This window comes from Aquarana catesbeiana, linkage group LG01, assembly GCF_042186555.1.
Source record: "Aquarana catesbeiana isolate 2022-GZ linkage group LG01, ASM4218655v1, whole genome shotgun sequence".
Lineage (NCBI taxonomy): Eukaryota > Metazoa > Chordata > Amphibia > Anura > Ranidae > Aquarana > Aquarana catesbeiana.
Window position 1 is genome coordinate 280,497,489 of NC_133324.1, and position 22,257 is coordinate 280,519,745.

The following is a 22,257-nucleotide window of genomic DNA, read 5'->3' on the forward strand; positions in this document are numbered from 1 at the left end:
ATATGTGCCTTTGCTTCAGTGTACATGTCCCGATAACATCGGCACATGTAAATACAGGGGATATCTCCTAAACCGTTCAGGTTTAGCAGATATCCAGGGTAGCTACAGGTAAGCCTTATTATAGGCTTACCTGTGGCAAAAAGTGTGTTGTAAGGGTTTACAACCACGTTAAGGTCTGGAATCTTGACGGATTTTCTTTTTCTGAGGTTCATTAATTGGACCCTAGGTGTGCAAACTACTGACTCCAAGCTTTCGTTGAAGTAATTAGTCTGTGGGTTCACTTACTTTTTTCTCTAGCACTGTGTTCAATGGGTGTGTTCAATAAAGACACGAAAAATTGGAATAGTTTGTGTGTTATCAGCTTAAGCACATTGTGTGTGTCTAGTGTTGTGACATAGATGAGGATCAGATCATACTATATTTCATGGCACGTTACTGCAGAAAACAGTTACCGGTAAATCCAAGATGTTCATGTACTTTTTCTTGCCACTGTATAGCTAGAAAAGTTATTTACCAAATCCTCAATCTTACTTTCACAGAAAGATGAGCGTGTTCAGCACTTTGTGAGACATGATCGTTGACCACTGCAGACAAAGTTGCAGAGACTTTTGAAAGTAAGGCAGGTAGGTGCTGGGTAAAATAAGTCCGTCCTGGTTGGCTTCCTTCCAAATACATACAAACTGAGGAAAGAAATGAAAACATACAACATGAGTCAAAATGACATGCATACAGCACCTTATGGTAAATTCCAATTTAAAGGAAGGTTAGGCTGGATGAGATCAGAATTAAACAAATGCGCTAGATGAACACCACCATGCAAGAGGGACAAGTACCTGCCCGCAGATCTCCAACATGCAGCACCTGTGATTAATGATATAAATACAGTTTTAGATGCTTTTTAGTATACACCCCCCCCCTTCCCTCTCAATAAACTGTATACAGTAGTAGCAAAAAACATAAAAATAAAGTGACATTAAAAGTTTGTTTTTCATTTAAAAAACAAACATGTTATACTTACCTGCTCTGTGCAGTGGTTTTGCACAGAGCAGCCCTGATCCTCCTAGGGTCCCCCGCCAAAGCTCCAGGCCCCTCCCTCCATTCACACACAGAGCACAGCTCGGCCTTCTCTGCTCTCTACTTATTGGCTCACTGGCTGAGATTGAAAGTAGCAGGAGCCAATTGCTACCGCTGCTGTCTTAGCCAATGAGGGAGAGACCCAGGAGAGCCAAGGATCTTTTGTGCACATTGCTGGATCGAGATGGGGGCTGCTGCATACAGAAGAGTTTTTATCTTCATGCATAAAATGCACGAAGGTAAAAAAAACCTTGAGCCTATTGGTTTATTCATTATACATCTCTGACCTATGTTATTGCATTGGAATTTAAAAACTGATGGATCTTTTTTTTTGTACTTCCATTATAATGTGTATGGACACTTGTATAACTTGGAAATTGCCTTATTCTCTTAAGTAAAAAAATAAATAAAATAAAACAACCTTGAGCCCGTACAACCACTTTATACATTTGTGTGCTTGTAAATTCAAATTCAAGAATAAATCAAAAGTTTTCTTTCATTGTGGGTAGAGGAGAAAATGGTGAGATTTCCCTTGACTTCCTGTCCTTTAGAAACAACAGGAAGTGCAAGGAAATCTCTAATGTGAAGGAAATCCCCTCTGAGACAGCTGCAAGTGTAACCAATGTTCTTATTGTAAAATTTTCCATCTAAACCTTTTTGGGGGCAACCCAAATTTTGGTTTCTCCCTCCTCTGGAACACTTTAGGGAGAAACTTCACCACCCTCCCAATGAAAACGACACTCTTGTTCCCCCTTACCTTTGGTGCTCTTTTATTGCTGTGATAATATACAGGGGGTCCCCGGGTTACAAACAAGTTAGGGACTGTAGGTTTGTTCTTAAGTTGAATCTGTTTGTAAGTCGGAACAGGTACATTTTTTAAATGTAGCACCAGCCAAAAAAAATATTTTTAAGCTTTTTGGATAGCATAGGGAAGGGTTATCACCCCTGTAACATTTGTTTTGCTGTGTGTGCCCCTGTTCAGAAGATTTCACCTCCCTTTCTGTCCCAAAGTACTATTGGATTTTGAAAATTTTGGGTTGTTGTGGAAACAAGCCTAGGTGATAAAGCATCAGTGGAGGTACCTTTTCCCCACAATAGCTCTTACAGGAGTGAATTTCCCTTCCTAGGGGTAGATTTCCTCTCACTTCCTGTTGTCTCCTTCTGTTTGCAAGTAGGAGTCGTATGTAAGTCGGATGTTTGTAACTAGGGGACCACCTGTACTTAGAAACCGAACAGATCCAGTATTGTTCTTTTTTTCTTCCACTGTTCTCCTACTACAGGTCCTGTCTCACGCTGCCATCTTCTTTTTTTTCTGCTTCTTGTAGCTGGCCCCCAATGCCACAGCCTCAGATTTCACAAAGGTACACACAGAGATCTGGTGCCATGTCTGTTTATATGTTGTTCTTAGTATAGCGTAATGTAATGCTTCCTGGGATACCAATGTCACATATCCCAGTGGACATTACTTTCTACCATTTATAGGACAGCATTTAAACAGACAAGGTACCAGATCTCTGTCTGCACATGTGCAAAATCTGGTGCCACATCTGTCACGAATAGTGCAAAGTAATGCCTCCTGGGATATGTGCTGTATCCAAGGAGGCTGCAGGAAGAGAATAAAATGTCCTTCCTCCCTAGGTGGGGCTGGGACAGGTTCAGCATAAAAAAATAAATTAAAAAAAATAAAATAAAAGAAGGAAGAGTAAAAACAAATAAAATAATAATTAAAGAAAGCTTTAAAAAAAATAAAGTGGAAGGGGGAAGAATTGGAATGTTGCAAAGTATTATTTTTAAATAATACTTTGAAATACATCCAAGCTTCACACAGCTGCAAAAACGCACGTGATTGATGTAAAATTTGACTGCTTGCTGAATTCACCAAATTTTACACACCTTCAGCGCCTTACCTTTTTATTCTCCAAAATGGACATCAGTAATAGTTCTCTCTGCTGTGTTACTAGACAGGGTCTTATCTGAGACATTTTCAATACTATCTGAAAAAAAACAGAGCATATGCAAGATTAGAAACATAAGGCAAACACATTGAGTAAGATGTGTCCCCGTTAAAAAAAAAAAAAAAAAAAAAAATAGATGAGGAGATCTGTTCATTCTTCATTCACTGCAGCCGTCTCCAAAATTGCATAACTTGACCATCACACATGTGGTGGGTCACTGCTTTCTTACCTCTCAGCATGAAGAGCAAATGTTTGGATCGGTCACTTAGAGAGCGTTAGAGACTTTCCAAAAAGTTGGAAAAAACTCTGCAGGCTAAACCAACTGCATCTCTTGTAATGGCCCCTAGTTAACCTAGGAACGATAATAAGCATTTCTAAACCTTAAACATATTGATTATCACAAACATTAGGAATCTTCTGGACAGCCAGCCTTAAAGTGTAACAGAGAACAGGCTTACATATACTTACAAAGCACATGAGCTTTTAAAAACCGAACTTTACCCATAACAACTTCATAAATAATAATGTATATAGTTTTGTATTTTGTTTTTTTCACCAATGTAGCAATACAAGTTTTTTTAATCCATATAATATATATATATATATATATATATATATATATATATATATATATTATATATATTTTTTTTTTTTTTTTGACCGACTGATGGACTAATATTATTTATGTGGTTCTCACGTGTATCATATGGCTTATAACATTTCACTGTATGTGGTTTAAGTTTGTGTGTATATATATTTATTTATTTATTTTTTAGTATTTAATCCTTGGGAGTAGCAGCACCTACACATATATATCGCTTGTATTTTTACATATACACACACCTTAGGAAAATCATTTTTACATATTTTTCAATATATACACACACTTTTTACCACTCTAGTTTAAATTTTTTGTGTGTGTTATTGTCACATCACTACCCTGGTAAGCACAAATTATCTTAAAGCGGAGTTTCACAAAAAAAAAATTTTTTAGATGTCAGCAGCTGCAAATACTGCAGCTGCTGACTTTTAAAATAAGGACACTTACCTGTCCCTGGGTCCAGCGATGTCGGCACCCGAGACCGAACCGTCCCTCGATCCTCGGGTGCTGCCGCCGCCGCCATTCTCACTGAGGAAATCAGGAAGTGAAGCGTTGCGGCGCATGCGCGAGTCGCGCTGCGCGTCTACACTGGTCCCCGTTGTGTTGTGGGAACTGTGTATTTCCCACAACACAACGGGGGTGGGCGGGGAGTCTGCGGCTAGCTATACCCGGAAGTGGGTGCAGATACCTGTATTATACAGGTATCTGCACCCCCTCCCCCCTGAAAGGCGCCAATTGTGACACCGGAGGGGGGGAGGAATCCGATGAGTGATGTAGCAGGATTTTGGGGTTCTGCTGTATATTTTGTGTATGAATTGTTCAAAAGTGCCTGCAGCTACAAAGATCAGTGAGGGTTCAATTTAAAGTTGATTTACATCTTGTTAAAAACATTTGAATGTTCATAGACTGGTCATAAGTTCACTTTAAAGTGCTTATAGATCTCTGACATGAAATATGAACAAAGCATCCCTCTAGTGTGTCCCCAGAGTGTGCAGAGTTTAACGCCTTGGGGGTGTGGCCTGGTCTGAGTCCAGGCCGAGAATGCCACTCCATTCATCTCTGTAGGACACCATAGATGTGCAGCTTCCAGGGGCCTCTCTCCTTTTTCCCTATACTTGTCTCAATCCAGACTAAGGCGCCTTTCACACGGACGGCTATTCTGCCGCAGTTAAAAGCATGTTTTTTTTCCTGTGGAGTTCAAGACTCCAGGCACTGTGATCAGCTGCATTTGCACAGTGTGATTAGCTGCGGTCGCGTTTGGCTGCGGTTTGCCATTTCCATGGCAACCCAACAGGGTGCCGACTCGCACTGATTCTTGAGGGGGAACTCCACGCCAAATTTTAAATAAAAAAATGGCGTGGGTTCCCTCCCCAGGGGCATACCAGGCCCTTCGGTCTGGTATGGATTTTAAGAGGAACCCCCTACGCCAAAAAAACGGCGTGGGCCCCCCCCCCCCAATCCATACCAGACCCTTATCCGAGGACACAGCCCGGTCGGTCAGGAAAGGGGGGGGGGGGGAGGACGGGCGAGCGCCCCCCCCCCACTCCTGAGCCGTACCAGGCTGCATGCCCTCAACATGGGGGGTGGGTGCTTTGGGGGAGGGGGGCACCCTGGGCCCCCCCACCCCAAAGCACCTTGTCCCCATGTTGATGAGGACAAGGGCCTCTTCTCGACAACCCTGGCCGTTGGTTGTTGGAGTCTGCGGGCGGAGGGCTTATCGGAATCCGGGAGCCCCCTTTAATAAGGGGGCCCCCAGATCCCGGCCCCCCACCCTATGTGAATGAGTATGGGGTACATGGTACCCCTACCCATTCACCTAGGGAAAAAGTGTCAATAAAAAAAAAACACTACACAGATTTTTAAAGTAATTTATTAGACAGCTCCGGGGTCTTCTTCCGACTTGGGGGGGTCATCTTCTTCAGGCTTCGGGGGTCCTCTTCCGACTTCAGGGGTCTCTCCGGTTCCTCTCCGCGCTCTCCGGTTCTTCTGCCGGGCTCCTCCGCTATCTTCTGCTCTTTTGCTAACGGAGGAGCCCAGTCTGCTGCCTTCCGCCTTCTTCCCTCTTCGTTTCTTCTGATGTTGACACGACGCTCTCTCCGGCTGGAATGCACTCTGGGCGCTCCGCTCTGACTTATATAGCCGGTGACCCCGCCCCCTTATGCCGTCACAGTCCCTGGGCATGCTGGGACTGACGTTTTAGGGGGCATGGTCATCGGGTAATGACCACGCCCCCTAAAACATCACAGTCCCAGCATGCCCAGGGACTGTGACGGCATAAGGGGGCGGGGTCACCGCCTATATAAGTCAGAGCAGAGCGCCCAGAGTGCATTCCAGCTGGAGAGAGCGTCGTGTCAACATCAGAAGAAAAGAAGAGGGAAGAAGGCAGAAGGCAGCAGACTGGGCTCCTCCGCTAGCAAAAGAGCGGCAAAAGAGCAGAAGGTAGAGGAGGAGCCCGGCAGAAGAACCGAAGAGCGCGAAGCAGGGTTGTCGGGAAGAGGCCCTTGTCCTCATCAACATGGGGACAAGGTGCTTTGGGGGGGGGGGCCGCAGGGCGCCCCCCTCCCCCAAAGCACCCACCCCCCCATGTTGAGGGCATGCGGCCTGGTATGGCTCAGGAGGGGGGGCGCTTGCTCGTCCCCACCCCCTTTCCTGACCGACCGGGCTGCGTGCTCGGATAAGGGTCTGGCATGGATTTTGGGGGGGACCCCATGCCATTTTTTCAGCGTTGGGGCTCCTCTTAAAATCCATACCAGACTGAAGGAACCCGCGCCATTTTTTATTTAAAATTTGGCGTGGAGTTCTCCCTCAAGATTCATACCAAACAGCGTCGGGCATTGGCGGGGATACGAGTCGGATCCCCGTGCTTGTCGCTCATTGGAAAATGAAAAATCATTTTTCCTTTCCCGATGAGCAGCTCGGCGCTGTTATCAGCAGCTGACACAGTGCACTGCGATTACCTGTGGTTATGTGCGGATAGCTGCGCTAAATCGCTCCTGGACGCAGTCAATTCTATTTTTTCTATCCGCACAGAACCGCATGTATCTAATTCGCAGCTAAACGCAGTGTGTGAATAGTGCCATAGGAAAGCATTGTGGGCTTTCAGCTGCGGTAGAAAATTAGAAAATCCGCAGCTAAAAGCACCATTCTATCCGTCCGTGTGAAAGGGGCCTAAGTGTCATTTCACTCTGCTACCTCTTTACTCTGCTATCAGCATGAGTAAACCCATGAAAGGATTTTCCTGACACCAAGAGATAAAAAGGTGGCAGGGGAGAGAGCTGGGGGATGGGATGAGGGATGTGCTCTTTTCCTCTAATCAGCTCTCTCTGAACTCTGCAGAGTGTAACTTCAGCTCCCTGTCCCCTGCTTTCTGAAAGCTCAGACAAGCTGTATAAAGTTCTGAATTTTGAACGGCTATAGAGAAGAGATGCTGCAGATAAACAGGTACAACTTGTAGGAGAATTTGTTTCATCTCTGTGTATCATCTGAGGCTAGTCACTTGACCTCATTTTATACATTTGCTTTTTCTTCTGACATGTTGTTGAAATAATAAAACTTGGAGTTTCACCTTCTCAAGTTTCAAGAATAAACTGGAGCTGTTGCAAGAATCCATCTGACAGGCAAAGATGCAGCAGAGTAATGGAAGGAAATTTTCCTCACTGAGGTCTCCCAAAGCCTGCATTGCACCTTCCAGACCATGGTTAGCTTCATCCAGATACTTTTCTTTACACCGCTTTGCTGAAGCCCTAGAAAAAAGGAGCAAATTAGTAATGATTGGTCTGGAAATCTCATGCAAAAAATAGTAAAGACTTTGGGGCTTATTTACGAAAGGCAAAACGACTTTGCACTACAAGTGCAAACTACAAGTGCAAAGTGCACTTGAATTTGCACTTGGAAGTGTAGTCACTGTAAATCTGAGGGGGAAGATCTGAAATGAGGGGAAGCTCTGCTGATTTTATCATCCAATCATGTGCAAGCTAAAATGCTGTTTTTTATTCTCCTTGCATGTCCCCCTCCCTCGGATCTACAGCGACTGCACTTCCAAGTGCACTTTCAGTGCAATTTCAAGTGCACTTTGCACTTGTAGTGCAAAGTGGATTTGCCTTTCGTAAATAACCCCCTTTGTAACATTTACTGTAAAACAATAATAAAATGTATATTAATTCCACAGAGCTGTCACTAAAAGTTGTTTAAACATATATATGTTTGGACTCCTGTTGTTCAGCTGGAACCTGAAGAAATGGTCCTTATGTTAAAATTCTACTTTGATCACAGCGCTGTTCTAGAGTCCTGACAAAAGTTGTATAGTATATGTAGCAATATGGACTACAACTGTAAAGTACAGTGATCCTCCGGTATTTCCATGCATCGCATGTCCCTCTAGTGATCAGTGTTATCAGGTGACATCATATTTGTGAGCCAAACAAAAGGGATTGTGGGATGAGTAGTTCCTAAGACTGATAATTGCTTCACATGATTATGTGCCTGGACTACATATCCCAGGGATCTTTGCTACCATCAGGAAGATTGCTGGGAGTAGCTATAAAAGTAGCAAAAGCCCACGCGGTGCTCTCTTCCTCCTGGGCCTGATGTGAGACGGACCTCTCCGTGCATGGAGAGAGAGGTCACAGCCTACCACGCGGTATAACATACTCCAACCCGTACCGGAGGGGCCTAGCTCCGCTGCTTGTCACAGACATCTTTACCTTAGGAATACTTTACTGAACCTATTTTGAACACTGCGCTTAGACATCTTAAGGACCAGCCTCGTTTTGGATTTTAGGTGTTTACATGTTTAAAACAGTTTTTTTTTATAGAAAATTACTTAGAACCCCCAAACATTATATATATTTTTTTTTTCTAACACCCTAGAGAATAAAATGGCGGTTGTTGCAATACTTTTTTTTGCACCGTATTTGCGCAGCGGTGTTATAAGCGGAAAAAAAAATTCACTTTTTTGAATAAATAAATCAGACAACAGTAAAGTTAGCCCAATTTTTTTTTATATTGTGAAATATGTTACGCCAAGTAAATTGATACTCAACATGTCACGCTTCAAAATTGCACCCACTCGTGGAATGGCGTCAAACTTTTACCTTCAAAAATCTCCATAGGCGACATTTAAAAAATTCTACAGGTTGCATGTTTTGCGTTATAGAGGAGGTCTAGGGCTAGAATTATTGCTCTCGCTCTACCGGTCGCGGTGATACCTCACATGGGTGGTTTGACCACCGTTTTCATATGCGGGCACTACTCGCGTATGCGTTCGCTTCTGCGCGCGAGCTCGTCGGGACGGGGGAGGGGGGTTATTTTACATTATTTTATTTATTTTATTTTTTTAAACAGTGTAAAAATAATGTGTCACTTTTATTCCTATTACAAGGATGTAAACATCCCTTATAATAGAAAAAAGCATGACAGGTCCTCTTAAATATGAGATCTGGGGTCAAAAAGCCCTCAGATCTCATATTTACACTAAAATGCAATAAAAAAAAAAAAAAAAAAAAGGGAATTTAAAAAGATGACATTGAAAAAAATATGCCTTTAAGAGGCGTGGGCGGAAGTGATGTTTTGACGTCGCTTGCGCCCAGCAGTGTCAAAGAGATGAGGAGGGAGACGGATGCGATCGCCTCCGCCGCTTACCCGAGCCGTCGGTAGCGGCGGAGGCGATCGCATCAGTCTCCCTCCTGTGCCTTTAGACGAGTGAGGCTACGATGGCGCCCGGATCGCGGTGGGAGGGGGCCCTCTCCCGCCACCGATAAAACTGATCTTGCGGCGAATCCGCCGCAGGGACCACTTTTATCAGAAAGCGGACTGCCGCACAAAAACGGGGATACCGGGGTTATGGCAGCTAGCTGCTGCCATAACAACGATATCCCCCTTCAAAGTTTAGACGTACATCGGTGTGCGGCGGTCCGAAAGTGGTTAAGCCTTCTTCACTACAAGAAACCTATTGCTTCCCATGACACCTTATCGGGTAACAGCTATAGGCCGGCCAGGTTCCATCTTCTGCAGTGTCAGTATAATCTGTTTGCTGTATTTATCCTTTCAGGGGCTAGCATTATTTCTTCTTTTTTTTTCACAGTTACATTTTTATTCATCTCCAAAGGAGAAAAGTTTCAATACAAAGCATTATTTCTTCTTTGAGGAAGTGTATATAACATACTGTATTTGCTAATCTTACCTTGTGTCATTCTGAGGAATTCCTTTGCTGAGTTGGCGGTGTTGCCTAAAATTCAGCAGATCTATATTATCAGAACATAAATACACAGAGTTGTCTGATTTATTACTCTACAGTGGTACAAGGATGTTGGAACCCAGAGTGTCAGGTGGGTTGGAGTGTTCACCAGGTCATGGCAGTGCAGATGAGCAGATAATTCCAAGCAGTCCCTTAGGAGGTCATGCTACATATACAAGGTATAACCAATATACCCTGCAGTAAATTATATGTAACATCAAACAATCATATTTTTGCAGTCCAAATGAATGTCCATATATAAAGTGATCCTCACACATCAAAAAAAAATAAAAAAAAAAATATATATATAATAATAATAATAATAATAATAATAACAACCCTCCCAGGTCTCTGCAAGGGTCTGGCAGCTCCTCCTCTCCTCCAGCTTATAACCACAGAATATTCACTCCTCATTACTCATGCAGGGGGAACATAAGATGGATCCACATATTATAATACTGTTTATTAAAAGACTGCCATTAAAAACAGCAAGTTTATCGCTATAATGCCAGGAAGCGTTGCCACGGAGTGCGTTCCACTGGCCGGATACGTCATCGCTTTATAGTCCTTCCCAAACTTTGTATACTATACAACTTTTGGAGGTTTTTTTTGCAGGACTCTAGGACAGCGCTCTGAGCAGAGGAGCCGGAGACATGATGATGTGAAAGAAGGGAAACACACCGGATCACCCGAGCGACCTCTGAACGTTTAAGAGGTGGGAGAGAGTAAATGTAATCTGTGCCGAGGAGCGGAGGTAATGCTTTTCTTTTTCATGCTATATGCTAAGGTGGCCGGATGTTTTCTTCCTTTGTTCAGTGTATCAGAGCCAGAGAACTGTTACTCATGTAACGTGAGGGAATTTGCAATCTCACATATGATTTATGATAACAGAGACTAAGATTGATGGAAAATTAAATATTTAAATATTCAAAGAAAAGTGACTTTAGGAGGTGAAACGGGTTGCTCTCCTCGTGTTAGCAGGTATTAGATCAGACCTCTTTATGAAGCAGTAGCTGATGATATGATGTTGATATAAGAGATTTAACTGCTGGGATCGCCCCCCTTTTTTTTTTTGTTTGTTTTGTCCGTTTTTTGATCTCAGAGAAGCCTCTTGATTCCCCCGTTAAAAATTTGCACTTGAAAGTGGTAAGGTGCCATATCAGCAAGGAGGAAAGGAGACGAGCACGCCAGCCAGGAGAATGTTGGGATACAATCATTGCGACCCGCCAAAGATAAGGACAAGGATAAGGAAAAAGGGGTGCAGTCCACAGTGGCAGGTGTGACAGCAGCAGTAGCTACTAAATTGGAGAAGTTGGTTCATGCTACAGACCATACACCAATTAGAGGGGGGCAGCAGTCTCAAACTAAAACATCAGCTGACAGAAAGAGCCAGGGACATTTAAGTGTACCCACAAATGTTCCAGGTACGAAGAACACTATCAGCAAAGGTGCGGGAGCTGTTGGAAAAGAACTTGAAACTACTGTCACTCAGATACCTCCAGTAGAGGGAGAACTGACTTTAAAGGACATCCTGTTGGCGGTTAATACATGTAAACAATCTTTGGGGGATATATGTGATCAAATGAAAGATATTAAAGAGGAACTATCCCTGGTGCGGCATGAGCTCAAAAAAACAGCAGAAAGAGTGACAGCAACGGAGGGGAGAATAAGCCAGATAGAGGATGATCTGCACCCCATGAAACAAGAGGTTAAGGCCTTGAAAGACCAAATGAGCAAGATCACGGAAAAATTCGATGAAATGGAAAACAGACTTCGCAGAGACAATGTGAGGGTGGTGGGCCTACCTGAAAAGAGTGAAGGGCCGGATCCGATAGCTTTTTTAGAAAAATGGTTTATTTAAATTTTTGGAAGAAAGACTTTTTCACAACAGTTTTCAATTGGAAGAGCACATAGAGTCCCGTTTAGACCCCCACCACAAGGAGGCCACCCAAGATCTATGCTACTGAAAATTTTAAATTATAAAGATAAAGTAACACTCCTTCGTAGGGCCAGAGAGATGGGGAATATTTCCTATAATGGAGTCAGGATATCAGTGTACTCCGACTTCTCTCCCGATCTGCAGAAGCGCAGAGCTGAGTTTACAGAAATCAAACGTAGACTTCAAAAATTCAATGTTACATATGCTCTGCTCTATCCAGCCAGGCTACGAGTAGTAGCGCTGGGAGGAACTCAGGACTCTCCTGCAAGTGTGATTGCTTGGCTAGAGGATAAGGGGGATCGGTTGTCAATGAAATAACAGGGTATTTGGTTAGAAGATGGTGTAAACAGGGGTGCACAAGCGGAAAATAATAATTTTGTATTTTGAGTGGAGTGGGGTGGGGAAGTACACAGTATAAATGGAATCAAGGAATGGGTTGGGAAAAGATAAAAATAAAATTTGTTTTGAACACAAGGAGGGAGGGTTGGGGTGTGGGAGGAGGGTAGGGGTTAAGAGGGTGGGAAGAATGGGTATCGAAAGTGTGGGGCGGAATGTAACGGTCATTAAAAAAGCCTTCTGGCGCAACCTAGAAAAGGTATAGGGTGGGAGTGGGGAAGGAATAATAATATCAGGTTTTTGAGATGGGAGGGGTAACGGATATAGAAGTAGGGTAATACACTGTAGGGAAATACACTGTACACAGGAAAATCAAAATATAGTTGTAATACACACGTTTGTAGAGAGGGAATATGGGAATAAGATTAAATTATTTAAAAAACAAACACTTAAAACATTTGAAGAAGGGATATGGAAGAGAAATTTAGAACAGTGGGGCACTAAGTCACATAGGGTGATGAAAATATTTAGGTTTATGTGTTCACTATTACAAGGATCCCTTTTACTCTCCTCTTCTCTCTTTTTGGTTTCACTGGGTATTGGACTTTTTCCTTTGTTTCTGATTACCTATGTCTGAATAGTCTATGGTATTGAATATAGGCTCATGGAATGTCCGAGGGATGGGTACTCTGGCCAAAAGAGCTGCTGTGTTTGACATATTGGAAATGCATGAAGTAGGACTTATCTGTCTGCAAGAGACACACCTGACTAAAGACACTAAATCACAAATACGAAATAAGAAATTTCAGTGACAATACATCTCCTATTCTAGGGGTGTGTCGGTGTTAATTGGTAGAGAAGTGGTGTTCACTTGCAGACGGTGTAATATAGATGAGGAGGGCCGATACATTTTTCTACATTGCGTAATAGAGAATCGGTAGTATGCATTAGCAAATATTTATATTCCTCCACCTTTCAAATTAGATGTTATGTATAGCCAAATGGAATTCATAATGGATAAAACTGGGTTACCAATTATAGTAGTAGGGGATTTCAATGTTGTTATTAAGAAAATGGATAGGTTTCCCCCAGGAATACAGGAGCAAGGGGTACATGAAAGTCAGATGTGCCATTTCCTTCAGGAAGCGCGGTTGTCATGCCATTCGAGTTCCTATTCTACACTTTCAAGGATAGACCTTGTCTTGGGTAATGAGGTAGCATGCCAAATAATAAAAGACATAGTATATCAACCCAGGGGGGTATCGGACCACTCATTGATGATGGTCTCTAAATTTGAGAGAGGTAAAAAATCTTTCAGGGTATGGAAGATGAACCCAATGTGGTTTGAAAAAATGGGAGACCCGGATGAGGTATCAGCTAAGTTAAATGAGTTTATAGACCTTAATGCAGATCCTACGACGAAGGGTGTGATGTGGGATGCACTGAAGGCATACCTTTGTTTATAGTCCCGACGTACGTGTTTTACGTCAACGCGTTCAGACCGATCGGATTTTCCGACAACTTTGTGTGACCGTGTGTATGCAAGACAAGTTTGAGCCAACATCCGTCTGTAAAAATCCATGGATTTTGTAGTCGGAATTTCCGATCAATGTCCGACCGTGTGTATTAAAGTGTTTAACTGGGCGAAGGAGGAGGGGAAACTACCTGTATCAATGACAGAGGCCACGATAATAGTCTTGCACAAAGAGGGGAAAGATCCACTGGAAACTAAGTTTTATAGACCCATTTCTTTGCTTTGTTCAGACGCTAAAATCTTGGCAAAGATTTTGGCGGCCAGATTAAATAAAACTATTTCCAGACCAAACAGGATTTATCCCCAATAGATCAACCAGCATGAACATTAGGAGGGTTTTTTTTTAATCTACAGACACCAACAGAGAATATGGGCTCAAGGGCTGTTATGTTGTTAGACGTGGTTAAAGCTTTTGATAGCCTGGAGTGGGTGTATATCTGGCGGGTGTTGAGAGAATTTGGTATTGGTCCCCCCTTCATTAGCAGGGTCAAAATATTGTATAACGAGCCCAGTGCAAAAGTTAGAGTTAATAATGATTATTCTGGTGGGTTTCAACTAGAAAGAGGAACAAGGCAGGGGTGTCCTTTGTCACCCCCTGCTTTTTGCACTGGAGCCATTGCAGTAAGGCAAAATAGAAATATGGAAGGATTCCGAAGGAGGTCTGGAGAGGATTGCATTATATGCGGATGATGTCCTCATATTCCTGGGAGATACAGAGCAATCCCTTAGACAGGTGATAAATATTTTTTCAGAATTTGGAAGACTCTCTGGTCTGACTATAAATTGGGAGAAATCAGTACTTTTACCAGTGGATCCCATTAGGAAGCAAATTCCATTAGAGAGCATCCAAATGGAAATAGTAGAGAACTAAATATTTAGGTATATACATAACAAAAGATCCAAATAAATATATATACAGCAACATAGTTCCCCTGTTAACTAAATTTAAAAGTAAAATTGAAATATGGAGGCGTCTTCCATTATCGGTTGCAGGGCGATGCAATCTGATTAAAATCAGAATCGCAATAGTGAAATCTGTCTCCTATGTCTCTTAACTCTGGTATGCTCCTACTGCTACAACTCCAGCCAGAATCGCATTAGTGAAATCTGTCTCCTATGTCTCTTAAAGGGGTTGTAAAGGTAAAAATTTTTTCACCTTAATGCATTCTATGCATTAAAGTGAAAAAACTTTTGACAGTACCGCCGCCCCCAGGCCCCCCGTTTTACTTACCTGACGCCTCGAATCTTCGCTGCTCGTCCTCGTCATCTTCATTGCAGCTCAGCCTGGTCGCTGATTGGCTGTAGTGGATGGATTGAAAGCAGCGCAGCCATTGGCTCGCACTGCTGTCAATCACATCCGATGATGCGGCGCGCCGGGGGGCGGGGCCGAGTGATACAGCGAGCGGCTATAGCCGCCGGCTGTATCACGGGAGCGCGCCCGCAAGCACTCACCACCGTGCGAGGGAGCTCGCATTAAGGTGGTAAATGCTTGCGGGGAGGAGCTGAAACAGCCGCCGAGGGACCCCAGAAGACCAGGTTCGGGGCCACTCTGTGCAGAACGAGCTGCACAGTGAAGGTAAGTATAACATGTTTGTTATTTAAAAAAAAAATACAAATTTAACTTTACAACCCCTTTAACTCTGTTATGCTCCTACTGCTACAACTCCAGCCAGAATCGCATTAGTGAAATCTGTCTCCTATGTCTCTTAACTCTGGTATACTCCTACAACTCCAGCCAAAAACTGAAACACTGCTATCTTTTTTTTCTTATGTGTCTCTAATAATGCTGGTATGTTATTTTTACTTAACTGTCTGTAGACCTGTCCACATTACAATGCTTTATTATCTCCATTGTCTTACCCAAAATTATGGCTCTCTTAACTTTAGTGCCCTCTTGCTAGTCTGTTTGTGACTTAAGAATTTTGCCCTATTAACCAGCCAAGCTTTATAACCTCTTGATTGCTAATTGAAATCCGCCCACACCCTACCCCTATCAGTATATATTTAAGCTTCTCTTGGGGGAAGCATTTGCAGGGGGTACACATTTGCAACATGGCTCTTTCTCAAAGTGGCGATTTCTATAAGTGAAATGCACTTCTGACTCTGCACTTCAGCGAAAGGACACAAGATAAACACTTTGAAAAACAGCACACAGACATCAGGTGAACTTGTTTACTCCTTTAGCTCTTTTTCCTTGTAACATGCTTTCTCTACCACTGCTTTTGACAACTCTGTCCTCCATCCTAAAACTATCTCTCCTTCACCCCTCTTCTCCCCCCCACAGCATATATACATCACCCTCACTCCTGTCCTGTCCTTATTACTGCACCCACCAACTCCTGCTAATTCTAAATCCACATACACTAAAAATCTCCAAGACCCTGGGGCATGTCACTTCATATAAATCCCACTCCCATATTACCTCCCTCACCCACTTGCTTCTCCTAACCTCTGGAGATATATCCCCAAACCCTGGGCCTCCATCATTTAACTGTACCCCATGCACCCATCACCCTGCACCCTCTGGCAGCAGCCACCGCAATCAACACAATTTAATTCCCATTTCTATTCTTCCCAAAACCAGACTCCCTTTCTCTTGTGCCCTTTGGAACTCGCGCTCTGTCTGCAACAAGCTCACCTCTCTCCATGACCTCTTTATTGCCAACTCATTTAACCTACTCGCCATTACCAAAACCTGGCTCCACGAATCCGACACTGCATCTTCTGCTGCCCTATCCCATGGTGGTCTTCTCTGGACTCACTCCCCCAGATCCAGCGGACGTAAGGGAGGAGGTGTTGGAATCCTTCTAGCCCCACATAGCACCTTTCAGGTACTTCAGCAACCTCCCTCTCTGTCACTCTCCTCTTTCGAAGCACACCTTTTCACTCCAATTTCTCTAAGGATAGCTGTGATCTACAGGCCCCCTGGACCAGTATCAACCTTTCTTGAAGACTTCTCTGCCTGGCTACCCTACTTTCTTTCTTCTGAAATCCCCACTATCATTCTCGGGGACTTCAACATCCCTATTAATACTAACACTCCTTCCACTTCCAAACTTCTCAGCCTAACATCCTCCTTTGACCTGAAGCAGTGGATACATGCTCCAACTCACTCAGAAGGCAATATCCTTGACCTCGTGTTCTCTCACCTTTGCACTCCATGCAACCTCTCTAACTATCCATCCCCTCTCTCTGATCACCACCTTATTAGTTTCACTCTCTCCCTCTCCTTCGCCTCCTCTCCCTCCAACCACCTTAAAGTTACCCGCAGAAACCTACGTCATCTCAACCCTTCTCTTCTCTTCTCTACTCTGCTATCAACAACCTCTATGACAAAATCTCACCCCTATCCTGCACCAACCTAGCCACTTCTGTGTACAACGCTTCACTTCTAGCCTCACTGAACTCACTTGCCCCCCTCACTACACACAGAATCAAGCCCAGACCCATTCAACCTTGGCAAACAGATGATACTAGAAGTCTGAAAAAACGTAGTCGTGCTCTGGAGCGCCTGTGGCGTAAGACTAAGTCCCAGAGAGATTTCTACCATTATAAATCTGCCCTCCAAAAATACAACTCCAGCCTCCTCTCTGCCAAGCAGACCTATTTTACCACTCTCATTAGCAACTTATCATCCTGTCCCCGTCAACTCTTCTCCACCTTCAACTCTCTACTTCGTCCTCCACCGCCTCCACCCGCCAATTCACTCACTGCACAGGAGATCACCAATCACTTCAAACAGAAGATTGATACTATTCGCACTGAGATCTCTACTGTGCCGACACCCTCCACGCTTTACACTTCATGCCCACAGGCACAATCATTATTTCCCTCTTTCAACCCCACCACTACAGACGAAGTTGCTAAACTACTTGCTAATGTCCACCTTACCACCTGCCCTCTGGATCCTGTTCCCTCACAAATGCTACGTTCACCCTCTGGCCCTATACTACACTCTCTAACCCACATCTTCAATCTCTCCCTCTCTTCTGGCATCTTCCCTAACTCTCTAAAACATGCACTTGTTAGACCCATACTTAAAAAGCCCTCACTGGACCCATCCAATCTTGACAACCTACGCCCCATCTCCTTGCTCCCCTTCTTATCCAAACTCCTTGAACGTCTGGTCTACAACCGACTGAGCGTCCACCTCGCTGATAATGGCCTTCTCGACCCCCTTCAGTCTGGATTTCGTCCTCAACACTGCACAGAAACTGCTCTCCTAAAACTAACAAACGATCTACTAACGGCCAAAACCAATCGACACTATTCTGTACTCCTACTCCTGGACCTCTCTGCTGCCTTTGATACGGTTGACCACCCCCTCCCTCCTCAAAAAACTACATGCCTTTGGTCTCCGTGACTGTACACTTCGCTGGTTCTCTTCCTACTTCTCCAACCGCACCTTTAGCGTTTCTTATAACTCTACTTCCTCCTCTCCTCTTCCTTTCTCTGTTGGGGTCCCTCAGGGTTCTGTTCTTGGACCTCTACTATTTTCAATCTACACCACCTCCCTGGGTCAACTGATAGGCTCCCATGGCTTCCAATACCACCTCTACGCTGACGACACCCAAATCTATTTCTCTACCCCTCAGCTCACTCCCTCTGTCTCCTCACGTATCAGTAATTTACTCTCAGATATATCAGTCTGGATGTCTCACCACTTCCTTAAACTCAATCTAGCCAAAACCGAACTTATAATTTTTCCTCCCCCCATGCCTCTTCCCTTGATCTCTCTGTCAAAATCGATGGCACAACTATAAGCCCATCCCCACATGCCAAGGTTCTAGGTGTAGTCCTAGACTCTGAACTCTCCTTCAAGCAACACATCCAATCACTGTCCAAACCCTGCCGTCTCAACCTCCGCTACATCTCCAAAATACGCCCCTTTCTAACCAATGACACAACAAAGCTCTTAATTCACTCGCTGGTCATCTCTCGCCTCGACTACTGCAACTCCCTTCTCATTGGCTTACCTCTACATAGTCTATCACCTCTTCAATCCATTATGAATGCCGCTGCCAGACTCATCCACCTTACCAATCGCTCTGTGTCTGCCTCTCCTCTCTGTCAATCCCTCCACTGGCTTCCGCTCGGCCAAAGAATTAAATTCAAAATTCTAACAACTACGTACAAAGCCATCCACAATTTCGCCCCCAGCTACATCACTAGCTTAGTCTCTAAATACCAACCTACTCGCTCTCTTCGTTCCTCTCAAGACCTCCTGCTCTCTAGCTCCCTTGTCACCTCCTCCCATGTTCGCCTCCAGGCCTTTTCCAAAGCCTCTCCAATCCTATGGAACTCCTTACCCCAGTCTGTCCGCTTATCTCCTACTTTATTAGCTTTCAGAAGATCCCTGAAAACCCTTCTCTTCAGAGAAGCCTATCCTACCCACACCTAACAACTGTACTTTCATTTTTTTCCATCAGCTCATCCCCCACAGTTATTACCTTTTTGTCTCCACTTGACCCTCCCTTCTAGATTGTAAGCTCTAACGAGCAGGGCCCTCTGATCCCTCCTGTATTGATTTGTATTGTAAGTGTACTGTCTGCCCCATGTTGTAAAGCGCTGTGCAAACTGTTGGCGTTATATAAATCCTGTATAATAATAATCCAAATGGAAATAGTAGAGAACGAAATATTTAGGTATATACATAACAAAAGAACCAAATAAATATATAAACAACAACATAGTTCCCCTGTTAACTAAATTTAAAAGTAAAATTGAAATATGGAGGCGTCTTCCATTATCGGTTGCAGGGCGATGCAATCTGATTAAAATGCTGTGGATGCCACAGTTACTGTATTTGTTGCATAATTCTCCAATATGGATACATAGGAAATGGTTTAAAAAAAAAAAAAAAAAAAATCGATACAATGTTTAGAGATCTCATATGGAAAGGTGGTCAGCCTAGGATAAGCTTACAAACCCTACAGTTATCAACAAGGGAGGGGGGCTTGCGGTTCCACATCCACGGAGTTATTTTCTAGCAGCCCAATTGCAGCATCTAGGGTTGGGTATTGACTTTGAAGGCAGTATTAATAGGGGATTAATGATTGAAGGGGCACCACATAAGACAATAATGGAGGTATTAGAGGCAAACTCTTTCATTGATAGAACCCCCACTGTAAGATTAACATTAAAAGTTGCAACTGCAAAGGCATTGAAGGGATTGGGAGGCATGACAAAGTGTACCCCTCTTTGGAATAACAAGAACTTGCAGGAGCTGGAAACGATAGGGAAAATAAAAGAATGGGAAATAAAGGGAATAGATAGATTGGCTCAACTTTATGAGGGGAGTATTTTAAAAACATTCACCTCATTAATGGAGGAATATGATATCCCGAAAAATTCATTTTACAAATATTTACAAATAAGACACACCCTAAACACACAGTTTGAGAAGCAAGGACCGATTTGGAGTAATTCTCCTATATACCAAAAACCCTAGTTAGACTTACCGGTAACGGTATTTCTACGAGTCTTTCAGGACAGCACCTGGAGAGAGCGCAGCTCCACCCACTTTCCCAGGAAACACTGCAGTCAGTTTCTTTAAAGACCGGACACTTCCACCATGGCCTCAGTTGTTCATAGAGTACCTCCAGCCATGCTGAAATTAGATAAGCAGAACACAGCAATAACACATCTTACAACCTCAAAACTTAGGGCGGGTCATCGGCGCTGTCCTGAAAGACTCGTAGAAATACCGTTACCGGTAAGTCTAACTAGGGTTTTCTCCCTTCGTCTTTCAGGACAGCACCTGGAGATGATAAAAGAGTACTTACTCTAGGGTGGGACCACCGCCTGCAGGACCTTCCTGCCAAACGACTGTTCCGCTGCTGATAGCAAGTCCAACCTGTAGTGGCGGGTGAAGGTGGAGAAACTTGTCCACGTGGCCGCTTTACAGATCCGACCCGGGGAAGCCCCTGCCCTCTCCGCCCAGGACGTTGCTACTGCCCTTGTTGAATGGGCTACTACCCCCTTAGGGGGCTCTGCTCCTGAAGCTTTATAAGCTTCGCTGATGGCCATTCTGAGCCATCTACCTATGGTGCTTTTGGATGCTCTATACCCCTTCCGTGGACCAGAGAAGAGAACAAAGAGCGAATCTGATCTTCTAAAATCTTTCGTTATCTCTATATAATGTAATAAACACCTTCTCACGTCCAGGGAATGGAAAGACCTCTCCTTAGCACTGGACGGGTTAGGACAAAAGGTAGGGAGAATTATCTCTTGTTCCCTATGAAATGCTGATGCCACCTTTGGCAAGAAACCCGGGTCAGTTTTTAGCACTACCCGGTCTGGAAAAATATAACAAAAGGGTTCTCTTATGGAAAGAGCTTGTAACTCGCTTACTCTCCTAGCTGAAGTTACTGCTACTAACAGGACTATTTTTAACGACCATAGCCTGATTGACGCTTCCTCTGGAGGTTCAAACGGCCCTTTGATTAGACCCCGCAGAACCACAGACAGGTCCCATCTAGGAAAAAACTTAAAAGGTATTGGCCTAGCTCTGGCCAATGCCTTGAAAAACCTAATAATAAGCGGCTCCCTTGATAACTGCCTCTCAAGAAAAACCGATAATGCAGCTACCTGCACTTTTAGGGTGCTAGCTGCCAACCCCATCTCCATTCCCTCATGGAGAAACTCTAGCACTGAAGCGATTTCCTGTGGCGAAAGTATCCTAATCGCACACCAGCTATTAAATCGTTTCCACGTTTTGAAGTAGATGGCCCTGGTAACCTCTTTACGACTGTTCAGCAGGGTAGAGACCAGTTTATCTGAAAGGCCCTTATTTTTTAACATCTGCTCCTCAGTAACCAACCTGTCAACCTGAGATGCTGGGTATTTGGGTGATGAAGGGGGCCCTGCGTTAGGAGGTCCTTCCGAAGCGGAAGCTCCCAATAAGGTTCCACCGCCATCCCCTGTATTGTTGCGAACCAAGCCCGTTTGGGCCAGAAAGGAGCCACCAGAATCATCGTCGTGTTCTCTTTCTGTAGCTTTCTTAAGACCAAGGGGATCATCTGAAAGGGGGGAAAGGCGTAGCACAACTGGAATTTCCATGGCTGCGCTAATGCATCCAATCCCTCTGCCTGATCCTGCCTGTTCAGTGAGAAGAAGGCCTCTACTTTTGCATTCTTTTGGGATGCGAAAAGATCTATTTGGGGCATTCCCCATCTTTCTGTTAGTTGTTGAAAAGTCTCTACATTTAGACTCCATTCTGCTTCCAGTACTCTTTCTCTGCTCAGAAAGTCTGCCATAAGGTTTAAATCTCCCTTCAGATGTATCGCTGTTATGGAGTTTAGCCTGTCTTCTGCCCAGGCTAGAATCTGGAGTGCCAAGGATAGCAGAGCCCTGCTCCTTGTTCCTCCCTGCCTTGATATATAGGCCACCGCTGTGGCATTGTCCGATAGGACCTGAACATGATGGCCCCGGACTGTTCTTTCGAAGGCCCATAGACCCAAGAGAATAGCCCTCAGCTCTCTCCAATTGGAGGACTTTCTGGCTTCCCAGTCTGTCCAACTCCCCTGAGCCATCTGCTCGTCCAGGTGGGCGCCCCAACCCCAGGAACTTGCGTCTGTTGTT

General features: G+C 44.1%; 1 protein-coding gene across 1 annotated transcript in view; it reads right to left on the minus strand.

Annotated features, from left to right (window-relative positions):
• Positions 1-22,257, minus strand: part of LOC141141541 (tRNA (32-2'-O)-methyltransferase regulator THADA-like) — a 101,069-nt gene that overhangs the window by 60,993 nt on the left and 17,819 nt on the right. Inside the window, exons 2-5 of the mRNA XM_073629143.1 lie at positions 7,196-7,373; positions 2,982-3,068; positions 834-861; positions 532-680 (exon numbers count right to left, since the gene is read on the minus strand). Coding sequence (XP_073485244.1) covers positions 532-680; positions 834-861; positions 2,982-3,068; positions 7,196-7,373 — 442 coding nt within the window. The remainder of the gene's footprint in view (positions 1-531; positions 681-833; positions 862-2,981; positions 3,069-7,195; positions 7,374-22,257) is intronic.